The sequence below is a fragment of the Hirsutella rhossiliensis genome (assembly GCF_020360975.1).
Source record: "Hirsutella rhossiliensis strain HR02 chromosome Unknown scaffold00005, whole genome shotgun sequence".
Taxonomy (NCBI): Eukaryota; Fungi; Ascomycota; class Sordariomycetes; order Hypocreales; family Ophiocordycipitaceae; genus Hirsutella; species Hirsutella rhossiliensis.
Window position 1 is genome coordinate 3,466,340 of NW_025408671.1, and position 14,778 is coordinate 3,481,117.

Genomic DNA, 14,778 nt, shown 5'->3' on the forward strand with positions numbered 1-14,778 from the left:
CCTCTCTCTCTTTCTCTTTGGCATTGGCTATTTTCCTCATAGACGCTCTCGCCTCCTTACAGGGCTCTCTTGACTTTACTATCGCTGGAGTCTGACCCGGTGCTGCTTTGGTTCAAGCAGACCGCTCTTCCGTCCCTCCCCAAGACGCCCCAAGTCAACAATCGGAGCATTTATCTTCACACCGCCACCCTGGCTAGCTGCTCGACCTTCCAGGCTCACTCGTCGCCAACGCAGGTTATGCCTGACACTGAGGGCTCTCAGCCGCGGCCTCAGCCCCAGAGACAGCGTGGGAGAGGACAACCTGGACGACGCAGTGGTCGAGGTGGTCGAGGTCGAGCTCAGGTAGATGGGTCTGGCTCTGGAGGCGGCAATGTGCCCGCTCGGGACCAATTATCTCCAGCCGCAACCCCTACAGAACTCCATCAGCTAGGGGCCGCATCCGAGCGGCCTTTCCATACTTACCGAGGACGTAATCGGAGGGGGCGAGGCCCGCGGTCTGGCGGCCGAGTCGCTGCCAGCCATGGAACTCCGAGACCCGCGGCTCACAGGGCCTTTGGAGGACATCTGACCTCTGAGGCGGATGAGGCTGGGCCCGTAGCTCCCTTCCTGAGCGCTGCTGCACCAGAATTCGTCCCTGGCCAACCAGTAGTTTCAAGGAGGTAAGATACCGCAGTCTCTGCTTATCTGAGCAATCAGAGGCTAACTTGGGCGGCGGGCAACCAAGGGCCACGGTTTCAGATCGACCGCCAGCCAAGCCGCCAAAGTCTACGGCGGCAGATCTCGGGACTAGAATCCACGAGGACATTAGCAACTGGAACTACGAGTGTGCCGTCTGTACAGACGACGTCCTGCGGATCTCGCACGTATGGTCATGCACCGTTTGCTGGACCGTCGTCCATCTCAAATGCGCCAGGAAATGGCATGAAAACCAAAAGAAGCAGGCCAATCTCCAGTCCTCGGAGCCCCAGTCGGAATCCACGTGGCGGTGCCCGGGTTGCAACTCCAAGCTGCTGGATTCCCCAGGCTCATATCACTGCTGGTGTGGAAAGGAGTTCAAGCCTTCTCCTGCCAGCGCGGCACTTCCTCCTCATTCCTGCGGGCAGACTTGTGCGAAGCCACGAGCGACTTGCCCTCATCCTTGCTCTCTGCAGTGTCATGCGGGACCTTGTCCTCCATGCGGGCTGACGGGCCCGGCTCAATCGTGCTTTTGCGGCAAAAATTCGTCTCAAAAGCTATGCAGGGAGACGAATTATGAGCATGGCTGGAGCTGCCAGGAGCTGTGTGGGGATCTGTTACCCTGCGGCGAGCACTTTTGCAGCAAACCGTGTCACTCCGGGTTGTGCGGTGGTTGCGATACCAGGGTCCAGGCAACATGTTACTGCGGCCGCGTCGAGAAGCAACTGCCTTGCCACGATCGAGAGGATCTCCATCAGTCCTTTAACGCCACGGACAAATCATGGTTCGAGGGCTCGTTCACTTGCGAACAACTTTGTCAAAGAAGCTTTGACTGTGGCCTTCACAACTGCTCGAAATCTTGCCATGCTCAAGATGAACTGCCGTCACACTGCCCCTATGCACCCGACGCTATCGACCATTGCCCTTGTGGCAAGACTGCCCTCGATCAACTTCTAGAGCGGCCCAGACAGTCCTGCCAAGACCCCATCCCGCGCTGCGAGAGACCCTGCGAGAAGCCCCTTGCATGTGGGCATTGGTGCAAAGCAAAATGCCACACGGGGGATTGCGGATTTTGCAGCGAGACGATCGAGGTTTCTTGCAGATGCGGCAGGGCAAGCACCAAGTCCATGTGTCACCAAGGGAACCTTCAGCATCCTCTGTGCATGAGAACCTGCCAGGCGAACCTGAGTTGTGGGCGTCACAAGTGTGGCGAGCACTGCTGTCCCGGTGAAAAGACGGCAGCTGAGAGACAAGCCGCAAGGAGGAAAAACAGGGCCATGGGAGACGTCCACTCGATTGAGCCAGAGCATATCTGCATCAGGACCTGTGGGCGGCCGCTAAAGTGTGGCAGCCACGAGTGCCAGCAAATGTGTCATCGTGGCCCATGCGGAAGCTGTCCGGAAGCCATCTTCCACGAGATCGGCTGCGACTGTGGTCGAACCGTTCTGCAGCCGCCTCAGCCTTGCGGCACGCGCTCCCCCGAGTGTCGCTTTAACTGCCAGAGACGGCCCGGTTGCGGCCATCCCCCGGTTGAACACAACTGTCACCCCAACGACGCGTCTTGCCCCAAATGTCCCTACCTTGTGGACAAGCGGTGCGCTTGCGGCAAAGAGAAGCTTTCCAGCCAGCCATGCCACCTTCAGGCGGCACACTGCGGTAGGCCCTGTGGCAAAAAGCTGAAGTGCGGGTAAGCCGCATCACTCTCTGCGCTCTAGCGACGGACCCGATCTTGTATACTAACTGACGGTCGCCCTAGATTGCACAGCTGCAAGAAGCTCTGCCATCGACCTGGTGAGTGCCAGGATTTCGGCCTGCAGGGCAAGATCTGCGACCAAGTCTGCGGCAAGACCAAGCTCTTTTGCGAGCACCCATGCCAGAATAAGTGCCATGGACAAACTCGTAAGTTTGTTTGAAGATACTCTCTCATGTTGACCGAGGTCTTGATGACGAGCTAACCCCCTGCAGCATGCAATGGATCTCCCGCTTGCACGGCCAAGGCTACCGTCTGTTGCCCGTGTGGCCTGCGTCAGCAAGAGGTGAAATGCCTGGCGAGCAGCTCGAACCCCACGCCTGCCAGGCCAGAGATCAAGTGCGATGAAGAGTGTCTCCGGTTGGAACGCAATCGCCGGCTGGCAGCCGCCCTCAACATCGATCCGTCCTCTCATGCTAACGACCATGTCCCCTACTCGGACACAACTCTCCGACTCTTCAAGGAGAACCTTGCGTGGGCCGAGACCCAGGAGCGCGAGTTTCGCGTCTTTGCGAAGAGCGCCAACGAGGTGCGAATGCGCTACAAGCCCATGTCATCTACGTATCGGCAGTTCCTGCACGCCCTGGCCGAGGATTATGGTTTAGAGAGTAAGGGGGAGGACGTTGAGCCGCATCGTTATGCTGTGGTCTACAAGGGTTCTCGCTTCGTGTCTGCGCCGAGCAAGACGCTGGCGCAGTGTATCAAGATTCGCGACGCACAAGCGACCGAGGCCATGGCCGCTGCCGCCGCCTCAAGGCCGCCGAGTCCGCCTTCGGGGCCGGTCCACGATCCGCTCAACAGCCTCCTGCTGACGTCGGTACGATTCGATCTCACGGTGGAAGATGTAAAGGGGGCACTCGGGGGAGATTTGGCTTCCCAGCCCTCCATTCACTTTGCCATCAGCTTCCTCCCCACCGAGGAGATTCTCATGCGAGCCACGGCATCTTATTCGGCGTTCCTCTCTCCGGCCGCCATGGAGCAGGCCCTCGTCAACCTCAAACCGCGCCTCGCCAAGACGGTGGAGCGGACCGGCGTGGCGGGCAATGTGCTGCTCTGCCACGTGGATTCGAGCGAACACATCTCGCGACGAGAAGACACTGGCAAGAAGGATGGCGCGGGATGGAGCGCCGTCGCCGGCAGGGCGGCCGCGAAGCTCGAGTCTGCCAGAGCCGCCGAGGAGGCGCCGGCCAAGAGCGGCGGGCGCAAGCTGCTGGGGCTGAGAAGGAAGAAGGTGGATAAGGAGCAAGGGAAGGCCTGGGATGCCCTGGGAGGGGATGTCGAGTGCTGAGCTTTGGATAGCATGACAGCGTGGCGCTGGGTTTCCGGGGGCCCCGTGCGCCCGCGGCGGCGGTGGAATGATGGCCGCGTTTAGCATACGGCGGCTTGACAGTTGGTTCATGGCCTTGTAGGCAAGCGTTCATGATGCACGGGCCACCCGGAAGCACCAAGATGCACGTTTGCCGCGGCGCCTACCAAGTACGCGAAGCTCGGAAATGCAACTGTTAGCGGGGCCCTACTAGACGAGAAGTCGTGGAAGGGGCCAACCTCGCACTCGAAGGGGCTATCATGGCTGTTCGCGGTGGTCTAAGCCTCCCCTGTCCTCGCTCGCTCTGTTCGAGGGGGGGCCAACATGCAGCCACGTGAGCACCGCCGCCCATATGGCCTCCCACACCGCTCTCGAGGGACATGCAATACAACATACACGCAACACTGTGTCAGAGCAGACAAGGAGGCGAGAGAAGGGAAACAAGGTGAAAATGCCGATGTGCACTTGTTCGACACCCATCCGTATATACTCGGGCCGGCGCCTGTCTCCGGGGTGCGTCACGCGACCCACCAATCATCCGCAAGCAAGACAAGACAAATCGTCACATGAGCTCTGCCTCGCCCCTCCCACCACCTACCTCTCACTTTCTCTCCTTGACGTCCATGCCCCTGTCGACTCGCTACCGAGCTCGCTTGGCTCGTCTGGACCATAGTTCCGGCGTCTCACTCCATCAGGCCAGCCCTGCTAGTCGCATCGCTCCGAATCCCAGCCTCTTCCGCAACCTGCCAAGCTAGCTCCTCCGTGGGTATCAATATCAGGGCACAAGGTTGCCCTTCTCAACTCAAGACCCGTCCCGCACCCTCGCCCGTCGCACCACTATAACCGCATCTTGTCCTCGACTGACTCACCCGTGACGTCGGCGACAAACTCGGCTACGGCCTCAAAATAGCCCTGCTCGAGAACGCTCGAGTTGTGGTCACCGCCGGGCAAGGGCCTCCACTTCTTGCCGGGTGCGTTGCAGAGTTCGTACAGTTGGCGCATGTGACTTGGTCTGTGGTAGGGACGGAGACAGGTCAGTTTTGCAATGGCGCACGGGAAGAGGATGGGGACTGCGCAAGCAGTGGGGTGTATCATGTTGTGTCGTTGATCATCAGACGCAATAGATAACGGTTTCAAATCAGAATCCGCAAGTAAGCGGTTCATATTTTGTGGGTGGTAAAGAAGTTGAATCATCATGCGATCAAGGGGTCCCGGTCAAGGAGCACGCGGGCGTCAAGTGTGGATGCAGAAAGGTCGAACTCACGGGACTATCTCGTCCTGCAGGCCGCTGAGGAACAGTACCGGCAACTTGATGCTCGGCAGTATGGAGTCGCTTGGCCAGACTTGATGGCACAGCAGTGTCAGGTACTTAGCAGGCGGGATGACGGAAGGGATCAGCTTCCGCATGGAGAGGAACGTGTTTTCGAGTATCATGCCGGCAATGTCGCCGTGGCTCTGGTTCTTCGCGACGAGCTTGATGCCGACAGCGCCGCCGAGGCTCTGGCCGTAGACGATGAGGCGATGGCTGCGCGTCTCGGCTCGCTCACGTAGGTAGTTGAGGCCCGTCTGGGCATCGAGCGTCAGGCCCGACTCGTCAGGCTGGCCGGTCGAGGTGCCGTAGCCCCTATACTCGAGCATGAAGACGTTGCAACCGGTGTAGTTGATGATCATGCGGGCAATGGGCAGTCGGTGACCGATGTTGCCAGCGTTGCCGTGGAACATGAGGATGGTTACGTCCGAGTTCTTGCCGCCGCGTGGGCCGCGGATGTAGAAGGCCGAGAGCTTCTCGCCGTCGTCGGTGGGGATGACGAGCTCCTCAAAGTCTCGAATACCAAACTGAGACGGCCGCGGGAGATCGGTGCGGGAGTTGGGGGGCATGTGCGACGGGTAGATCAGGGCCCTGTAGGCATGGCCGGCGGCGTTAGCTTGACGGACGATTTGCGGGGAGCCAAGGCCGGGAAGTATGTGCGTGTGTATGTGTGTGTGTGTGTATGTGTGTTGCATATATGTATATGACTTTGGGGGGGTCACATGGGACCCTGCCGGTACGACGCGGCGAGAGGTGGTGGTGGAGGAGAGTGATGGGTGGGTAGATGGACGGGAAGGAGGAGATATCGGCGGGCAAACCAACTTTTGCTTAAAGTAGAGGAGGGAGGTGAGGGCGGCAGCGATGCCCTGCATACGTCATCGGAATAGATAGCGTCAGCCAGCCCTTTGTGATGCAACGTGCCGTGGCCTGGCGGGTTTGGGGGCGCACCGTGGATGCGAGGGCCGGGAGACGCATGTATGAGGCGGCGGAGCTCAGGAGGGAGGCGGTCTGCTCCAGGAAGCCGGTGAGAGAGGATGGCGGAGACGAGTTGGGGCTGGACATGGCGGGCGGACAGTTTGTCGGTCGGGAAGCCCAGCAGGCTCAGCGGACGACGGCGGTTCGGGTGTGTCGTGTTTTTTTCGCCTTGGGAGCCCTAGAGAAGGAGGCGACAAGAGGAAAACAAGGTTGGATGGAGCCTCGCGAGCCAAAGGACGGTACTGCAAGGTAGCTGCAGGAATGTAGCCCCCTGGTTGAGCTGTGGCTGACGCGGATCTCGGAACCGCGGGGGTCTCGTCCCCTTTGCTTGCTCTCCGGCTCCCGCCTGGCAGTTTTGCTTTTTTCCCTGTCTGCTTATGATTGATCCCGATGCTGCTCCCCGCTCTTTCTCTCTCTTCGAACACGCGCCGTGTGTCAGAGCGAGGCCCGGTCGTCGTTGATGTGCGAGAAGGAGGGCGCGTGCCGGACAACGGGCAGCACTCGATCGTCACGAGCGAAGCATATGTATGGCTGAGGCGGCAAGGGAAGAGACGCAATGTGTATTGTGTAGTTGCTGCATGTATTAAGATGAGGACGGCAAGACTGCTGCTGCGTAGGTAGGCGGCGATGGCCACGCGAACGGTTCTTTTGGGGCAAAAGGCGGAGGTGCCGCGCGATATGGAAAGCTTGGTTGGGGAAGCAAGACGGACGTGATGAGTAATACCGATGGACAGGTACAATACGGACTCGGTACGAGCCGGTGGGGGCATGCATGGGCGAGAGGCAAGTAGACGGTAGGTCTCCCGAACATTGACCGACAGGCCACAGCATCAGGCAATGAACAGCCGCCGGGAAATTACAGTACTGTGCAGTAGGCAAGAGAAGAAAGCTCCTGTGCATATATCTACGAGTTGCCTGCAGGGGCAGTTAATTAGAGGCGACTCGATGTTGCGTGTGGGTGGGAAAGAAGAAGGAAAAAGCAAAGGATGCCTGGGAGCAGAGGTACAGGATAGGTAGGTAGGTATTCTGTACAAGTCAGCCTTACTAAGGCAAATTACCCCGTAACTTGCTTTTGGCCGAGAGATGGGAAACCTTTCAAACACATGACACGCAACTTGAACCTCGACAACTTGAGCCAAGTTCCTGGCAACTCAGACAGCCAAGCGTCCCTCATGTGAACCGCTGCTCCTGCGACGCCGTGTCGGGCCATCTTCCCCTCAAAAACCGTGCCGCGGGGACCGAGAAGGGCACTCCCGAGCACCATGACGTGCAGCTATTGGGTTGGGTTTCCTCCCGCAAGCTGTCTGAGCACTAAACAGAGACATTTCCTGATAATGGCCCTCGCAAGCAGCCATGTCGTACACGAGGTACCGTGAGCCACATACGGATACCTTGACTGATGTTCATTCATGCACGGGGTATCCCATCGACCTACGCTTGATGCGAGACCTTTCGCCTCGTTCACGTCCATTCCTCGGCTTGGCCTCCACGAGCCGTGGTGCTTCCCTCGCTTGCTGTTTCCCCTGAGACTCTCGACTGAACCCCTCGGGAGCTGGCACCCACCAAAGACGAGCCAACCCACGGAGTAGAGGCTGGCATCATGATGGACCGTCACTTGTCGTCCTGGATGTACCGCATACTCGCTCGCGCGACGAATGGCCCGTCGCAAGGAGGCCGTCATTCGATGGCGGCAATTTCTTGATTCTTGGCGACCGATGACGCCGCGGCTGGCTGCAGAATCGGCCGGCGCCAGTTGGGCTCGGGACGCGGGGCGAAAAGGAAAGACAAGAAAAGGGCGGCGCGTCATGAGGTGTGGGACGACGACGTGTGACGGTGCCTCCTGAAGCTCCCACGCGAGACGTGCAGAACGTAGGCGCGCGTCACCATCCAGTCCACGTCGGGCAAATGAGGCTGCCCCTGCAGCAGCAGAGTTGACGTTTCCACGGCGACTGGGACAGGCTTTGTCCGAGGGGTGGTGCAGCTGTAATACCCGTCCCGTAGGTGGAGAGGAGTGATGGCATCATGGTGCGCAACGCCGTGTCTCATGCGCGCCAGGAATAGCAAGCAGCATTGGAGGACAGATTCGCCGTCACATTCTTGGGCCAGCCCGTCGCCTACAGGGCACATATGCACATCCGCATGAGCGCGCGGCTGCGCACACACATGAAGCAGCGCCCACCAGCGCCCACCAGCGCTACGAATACTCTGTCAGTCCGTATACTCTTGTGCTTATGCTTACGGTTTTTAGAGAACGAATACAAGCCCGCCGCCCCCATCCACCATCATCATCCTCTTCTTTCTTCTTCATCTCCAGAGGACAGCATCAGCTCTCGTCCTCAACGCGGGCTGACTCGACCCCCCTGTTTCGTGTCTTTGTCTCTCCCATGTCTTGGGCATCCATCCCGCAACATCGTCACACCCCGAGCAAAGAGTCCCAACGTCACTCGGTCCCACAAGCCACGGGCTTTGCAGCCCGAAGAGCACGATGAACAAAGAACGGCTGGTTGGCTGGTTGGTTGCTGGCGCAGAGCAGCAGCCCGCCCTTGGCATTGCGCCCTCCAATCCACGGTCCAGCCCTAGGCCTAGGGGCAGGGCCTATCAGCCTAGAGGTTCTAGCGGGTTCTCGGGGTCGCATGGCGGCGCCCCCTCCCCTCACCCACTGCAGCCCCCTCTGTAATAACCGCCGCCAGTCACCCTGTAGGTACCCGATAATTACCATTTGTCTCGTCGTGGTACGACGCCGGGCAGCGAGTGGTTGGCTTTGGGGGGACGAGAGCTGCGCGCATGCCCAACGAATAAGTACTACTAGGTACAATAATTACAGTGGGCATACCTAGGTAGGTACCAGGTAGACAGGCAGACAACTTGTTTCGAAAGAGACTTGTTGGTTGCTTGTAGAAGGGGACGACCAAAATATGCACATCACCAGCGTACTACCTGCCTTTACCTCTAGTAAGTACTGTAGGATGATAGGGCAGGCTTCCACCTCGTGGCCGGCCCCTCTCGACATTTTTCCATCTTTTCCATCCTTCTTTTTCTTGTTCGTCAGCCAACGTCGGGTCGCACGACGCACGCACGCGCACAGCCAACCCGGCAACACCCATCTAGCGGAAAAAAACTCTCGACCGATCGTCCGTCAACAACCGCCTGTACAGTAATAAACAACAAGACGCCAGGAGACGCACTCGGGCTACCAAAACCCTACAGTTTGTCGCCTCGCCATCTGGCTCCGCCCATCCTCTCTCTCTCATCACAATCCTTCTTCCTCTTCGTTTTGCTTTTTTCTTCCCCGCGAACAGCCATTTGCCATTCCCCGTTTACTGGCACTGGCCGTCTTCCGACCCCCGCCCTCGACCGAGTTTTTCCCTCCGCATTCCATCAATCCATCCAGCGCCGCGAGGGCCATCACCACCTGGCGCAAACACGCGACAGCCCGTCCCTGGTCTGAGACGCCCTCATTCCTCTGTTCCTACCAGCGGCCGCACGGCTGCAAATCATCAGCAGCCCGCCTCCTTTTCCCTCGACCTCCGTCAAATACCGCACCAGCCAGTCGGGTCCCGTCTGCGCCACGGGCAACAATGGTCTCCTTTTCGTGCGAGGTAAATCCTTTTCCTTTTCTTTTTTCGTCTCCTTCATTTTGACCTGCATCTCTTCTCCCCAGAGGTAGCCTCTAGTCACCCCGTCGCCCCCCCAACCCATCTTCCACACCCTCTTCTTCTTCGTCCGCTTCCTCACTCTCACTCTCACTCTGCCTCTCCGTGTGTATCACGCACGGCTCACGCCCATCCACCCACCCACACACCACACCATCACCACCTTGCCTTGGGGTACCAGTACCCTGTCTTTTTTTGGGTCTCTACATAGCCCTGCACATACCCTCGACCTTGACATCACCTCACCCGACGCGCTTCACACCCTTCCCGGGAGAGACGCATCACCCGGCTGCTGAGCTCCCTTGTCCTGTTCCCCATACATACATACCCTGGGCCCCACTCGCTTGCTTGTTCCATCATCAGCTCTCTCCCTGATTCCTGTCTCGTCTCCTTCAAATACCCAGCTGGCGCCACCCCGCGGCGCATTGCGTCCTCGTCCTCCTCATCACCTCCCGCCTTGACTAACCAGATACACGACACTGCAACAGGCCTGCGGCGACGTCTTGACCAAGAAGAAGCTTGACCCTCATCGCAACCGCTGCCACGGAGCTACCTTTACCTGCCTCGATTGCATGGTCCACTTTGCCGGCGTCCAATATCGCTCTCATACGGTTTGTCCCCATTCCTGCTCGCCATTGTCGATTCCCCTAACACCTCGACAGTCTTGTATAACCGAAGATCAAAAGTATCAAGGCGCCCTCTACAAGGAAAAGAACAAGAAGCCCAAGAACAAGCCCGTCGACCGCCCGCCACCCAAGAACATGGCCCTGCAACCATATGTGGAAGATGTCGGGGAGGATCGGGCATACGAACCCTGGAACGACTCCGTCGGCCATACCGAAGACGAGAGATCGCCCGCTGAGCCGCCCCCGGAGGCTCCCACTCCACCCGCCGCTGCCCACGAGGAGCACGTCAACGTCTTCGATTTCCTCGTCACCACCGGCCAGACGCCAAACTCGTCCAACCTCCACCTCCCCCGAGACCACGACATCGGCGACGCCTCATTGGTTCGCTACCAATACCATGAAGAGACTTGTCTTATGGACGCCGACGACCAGCCCCTGGTCCAGTACGGCTCCGGCCCGGTGTCCGTCGGCGCCCTCGTCACCCCCGCACCCAAGGCCGCGCGGCGCAAGTCCAAGGATGGCGAGTTGAAAAAGGACAAGAAGCGCAAGCGCCTGCACGTCGACGTCCCGGGTGACCAAGTCATGACGGACGCCCCTCCCGTCCTCCACTCGGGCCTCACCGGCGGCCTCAAGGGGCTCATGCGCGCCACGCTGCCGCCCTCTCCAGACTACTCTGGCGGCGACGTCGCCGACAACTCGCCAGCCAGCCCCCTCAAGAAAAGCAAACACGCCAAGCACTCCAAGAATGGCCACATCAGCAACAGCATTATGGACATGATCACGGGCGGCACCAAACACAAGACGCCGAAGAAAAAGTCGTCGCACAACAAGAAGCAGGTTCGGCCACAGTCCAAGGACGGCAAAGGGGCCAACCCCGACAGCCAGTTGGTTGTCTACAATCCTCGCGCCGCTGCCTTTCTCAGCTTCGTCATCAAGGGCCCCGAGAGCGAGCGCGGTTGCAGCATGAACAAGGCTCTCAAGCGATATCACCGCGAACGCGAAGCCGCCGGCTCCAGCGCAGCAAAGATAAAGGAAGAAAAGGAGCTATGGAAGGGCTTGCGACTGCGCCGGAACGAACGCGGCGAGATTGTCCTCTTCTCGCTGTGAGACATCACCACCGCCGCACTGCGATTTCATGCAGGCACGTGGCACTTGGTCTACTCGGAGGAAAAACCAATCCGAGGTAAACAAGAAAAAAATCTTGGCCGGGAGTTTCGGGGGTTATTGGAGCGTCGCATGGGATTCGCGCAACCACGTCGCGCCCTGGGTTACTTGATATCCAGCAGATAAGATGGGATAGACAAATCTTGCTGCAAATTACTCGTTGTATGACTACATGGCAGAAGCCCTGAGCGGGACTCACGGCTTGGGGAGCAAGCAGCATGAACCACGGTGGGGAGACAAAAAACTGCGCGTCTGACCCAGATGCTGGTGGTCGGCCGGGAACGCCCCTGCTGCGGCTGAAGAGGGCTTGACACGATTATGGGGATTGGAGGCGAGCAAGGCGGTAATGGCCGGGAGGGTAATGGCGGATACCATGGCAAGGGCTTGGATGGCATCGCACTGCGTCGAATGAAAATTTTTGTCGTTGCGCCCACAGGGCATGACTGGGCCACGCTCCTGGACCGTGAATGTGTATTATGTCACTGTGGATGTAGAAATATGAGGCCAAGCACAGGTCATGAATGAGGCCACTCAGCGCCTACGTCACTCGTGCGGTTACACTACATGACCCGCAGCGGCAGAATGTGCTGCACCATGGCCTCCCTCCGACACAGCGGGCACTCGGGCTTCTCTCTGACCCAGTCGCCAATGCATCCCCAGCAAAAGACGTGACCGCACTGGGTGGCCGCGGGGTCCTTGAGCTCCTCGAGGCACAGGGTGCACTTGCGCTGCTGCTGGCCCCTGATGTAGGGCATGACCTTTTCGTCGGCGAGGTCGAAGCGGGGGCCGGCGGCGACGGGGGTGTGCGTCGCGGTGGCGAGGTCGACGCGGCTGGCCTGGGGCCCGGGGGAGGCGCCGAGATCGGAGAGGAGCAGGTCGCTGTTTGCGGCGTACGAGTTGACGTGGTCGAGGGAGACGTCGACGGTGGCGCGTTGGAAGGGCCCGCGTTGGCGGGGGGGGGAGCCGACGGCGGCAGCGGATGAAGTCGACGAGGAGGAGGCGGCGGGCGCGGACGAGGTCGAGGCCGAGGGGGCCAGGAGAAGGGTGGAATGGAGGTGTAGGAAGGCCTGGACGGCGAGCTGGACGACGAGAAGAACGCCGAGGACCTCGTAGCCGGCGCGGTCGGGGGTGTCGGGGACGGTGCGGGTGAAGACGTAGCGCAGGGAAAGGAGGCGCTTGGTTAGCTCGTAGTAGGTGCCGTTGAAGTAGAAGAGGGCGAGGACGAGGGCGTTGAGGGGCGCGTCCGACATGAGGCTGGGGAGGTGGCGGGCCATGTAGTCGAGGATGCGCGCCTCCCTGGCGGTAGAGGACAGGGATGAAGATGACGGCGACGGGGCCTTGGCGTCCCGTCGAAGCCTCTCGAGCCGCCGGTCAATGACGGCGCGCACCCACCCCCTCAGCCGGGGCAAACCCCGCGCGGCAAGATACGGCACCAGGACCGCGCCGACGACGTAGGCAGCGCGAGCCCTGAGCGCGGGCAAGCTGCCGCCCGGGGCGTGGACCTGGACGAGGTCGCAGTACTCCTCGCCGAGGGTGCGGTTGCCCGGCAGGGTGGTGAGGCCAAGATAGAGCAGGGGCGCGGCGAGGGCGCGAACCTCGGGCGCGGCGGCGTGGGCGGCGCGGGCGCCGGCGAGACGGCGGTGCAGGTCGGCGAGGGCGTTGGCGAGGTGGCCCGCGAAGTAGGCGTCCTTTTGGTGGGCGCGGACGATGTCCGGGGCCGAGGCGTAGGGGTACGGGTCGGGGCCGGCCATGGGGGGGGTGGGTGTTGCCGTGATGGCGGTATGCTTTTGGGTGTGTCGGCGGCGGCAGCGTGCGGACGGGGGACGGTGGTGCTGTGCTGGCTCGGGAAGAGGGTTGGACGAGGGAAGTTGTTTGATGATGGCTCGTGACGCTAGGCGCTAGAGATATGCATGGAGATAGATGGCCGGCGCCGCGGGACAGACAGTAGGTTGTTACAGTATGTACCTGGGGAGCAAGAGTGGGCCCGGGTGCTGGTCTCGGTCCGCCCTCCGAGCTGGTACTTGGGAATGCGGCTGCGTGGCGGGGGTTGCGCAGGTACCGCGGGCAGATGCGGGCCTCGGCACTCGGCGGGACCCACCGGCGCGGAGCGTTGGCAGCGGCTTACACAGAGCCGCCAGGGCCGACTCGAATTGTCCAATGACGCTGACAAGAGTTTTGGAAAGACAGCTTGATTGTCCATGTTGTTCACGGTCTCCCCTCTTCCAGGGGATCAGGGGCTGAGAAATGTCCATTGGATATCCCATGATCAGCCACGATCAATAACAAGCCGGACACAGATTCACAAGGGACAGACACAGATTCACAAGGGACAGAGGGCGCTTGCGATATGTACTGGCACTTGGTCAATTCTCCGTCTCGGCAGCAGACTGGAGTTTTCTAGTGCTACGACATCGGCCCATTAACTCTCCTCCTCTTCCATAACATTATCCGCCTTCCCGAGCCACCATTGTCAAACCGCCGCACGACCTGGAATAATCATTTCGTCTTGTAGTCATCATGCGCCGTAGCCGGCGTTCGTAATCGTCCAGAGCAGCCTTACGCCTTGCTCTACTCCTCCTTCTTCTTATACTCGGGCTCCTTCTTCTCCTCCTTCTCCTTATACTCGGGCTTCTCGTGCTTCCCGTGCTTCTCGCCGCCGCGACCGCCCTGGCGCTTGGAGCAGAGGAAGTGAGCGCCCTTGGTAACGAGGTCTATAATACAAGTGTTAACCTCCCGGAGAGCTCGTGGAAAGGCCTTGCGAAGCTGTACTTACCGACAATGGAGCGGTTGACGTCACACTTGCGGATGCAGGACTCGGATCTCTTCTTGATCTCGTCGATGCTACTGCACGCACTATCGACCAGGTTCTTGCCCTTGCAGGGAATCTTGGTGGCGGCCTTCTCGACGCAGGGAAGGGCGCAGGCACCCTTCTTCAGGATGGAGCCAAAGTCGATCTTGCCGCCAAAGCCGATCTTGCCGTGACCATGCCCCCCGTAGATACCGGTGAGCAGCGTCATGCCGTCCATGCCGGCGGCACCGTTCATGTTGGCGGCCAAGTCCTGGTTGATGGCTTGGTTGGCAACGCCGGCCTGGGCAACGCCGGCGAGGGCAACGGTGGCAGCAGCGACGAACTTCATGTTGGCGGTTGGGGGTTGGTGTGGAAGGGTGGTTGAGGGTGGACAGTTGAGAGGTGAAGGCTGGCTGTTGAGCTTGGCTGTGAAGGTGATGAGTGTGATGAGGGGGGATAGAGTCGATTCTCAGTCGACTGGAGCTCGTCTTATATAGCCCTCGACGCCGCGGAGAGCCTCCCTCTTCCTGGC

At 59.9% G+C, this 14,778-nt stretch overlaps 5 protein-coding genes across 5 annotated transcripts; 2 read left to right on the top strand and 3 right to left on the bottom strand.

Moving 5' to 3' along the window:
• Positions 1-2,245: 2,245 nt before the first annotated feature.
• HRG_05763 (r3H domain-containing protein) lies at positions 2,246-3,713 on the top strand (the record flags this gene model as incomplete). The annotated part of the gene is made up of 4 exons (XM_044864234.1): positions 2,246-2,269; positions 2,319-2,362; positions 2,432-2,574; positions 2,641-3,713. 4 exons carry the CDS (start codon positions 2,246-2,248, stop codon positions 3,711-3,713), a joined length of 1,284 nt encoding a protein of 427 aa, XP_044720766.1.
• An 855-nt stretch (positions 3,714-4,568) lies between these two features.
• Positions 4,569-6,102, bottom strand: HRG_05764 (serine aminopeptidase, s33 domain-containing protein; the record flags this gene model as incomplete). Its single annotated transcript, XM_044864235.1, has 5 exons — positions 4,569-4,743; positions 4,996-5,046; positions 5,101-5,631; positions 5,863-5,906; positions 5,989-6,102. 5 exons carry the CDS (start codon positions 6,100-6,102, stop codon positions 4,569-4,571), a joined length of 915 nt encoding a protein of 304 aa, XP_044720767.1.
• A 3,491-nt stretch (positions 6,103-9,593) lies between these two features.
• On the top strand, positions 9,594-11,401 carry HRG_05765 (LYAR-type c2HC zinc finger domain-containing protein; the record flags this gene model as incomplete). The annotated part of the gene is made up of 3 exons (XM_044864236.1): positions 9,594-9,614; positions 10,157-10,279; positions 10,331-11,401. The coding sequence occupies 3 exons, from the start codon at positions 9,594-9,596 to the stop codon at positions 11,399-11,401; spliced, it is 1,215 nt and encodes a 404-aa protein (XP_044720768.1).
• A 617-nt stretch (positions 11,402-12,018) lies between these two features.
• HRG_05766 (pex2/pex12 domain-containing protein) lies at positions 12,019-13,209 on the bottom strand (the record flags this gene model as incomplete). The annotated part of the gene is made up of 1 exon (XM_044864237.1): positions 12,019-13,209. One exon carries the CDS (start codon positions 13,207-13,209, stop codon positions 12,019-12,021), a length of 1,191 nt encoding a protein of 396 aa, XP_044720769.1.
• An 817-nt stretch (positions 13,210-14,026) lies between these two features.
• Positions 14,027-14,595, bottom strand: HRG_05767 (uncharacterized protein; the record flags this gene model as incomplete). Its single annotated transcript, XM_044864238.1, has 2 exons — positions 14,027-14,169; positions 14,232-14,595. 2 exons carry the CDS (start codon positions 14,593-14,595, stop codon positions 14,027-14,029), a joined length of 507 nt encoding a protein of 168 aa, XP_044720770.1.
• Positions 14,596-14,778: the final 183 nt, after the last annotated feature.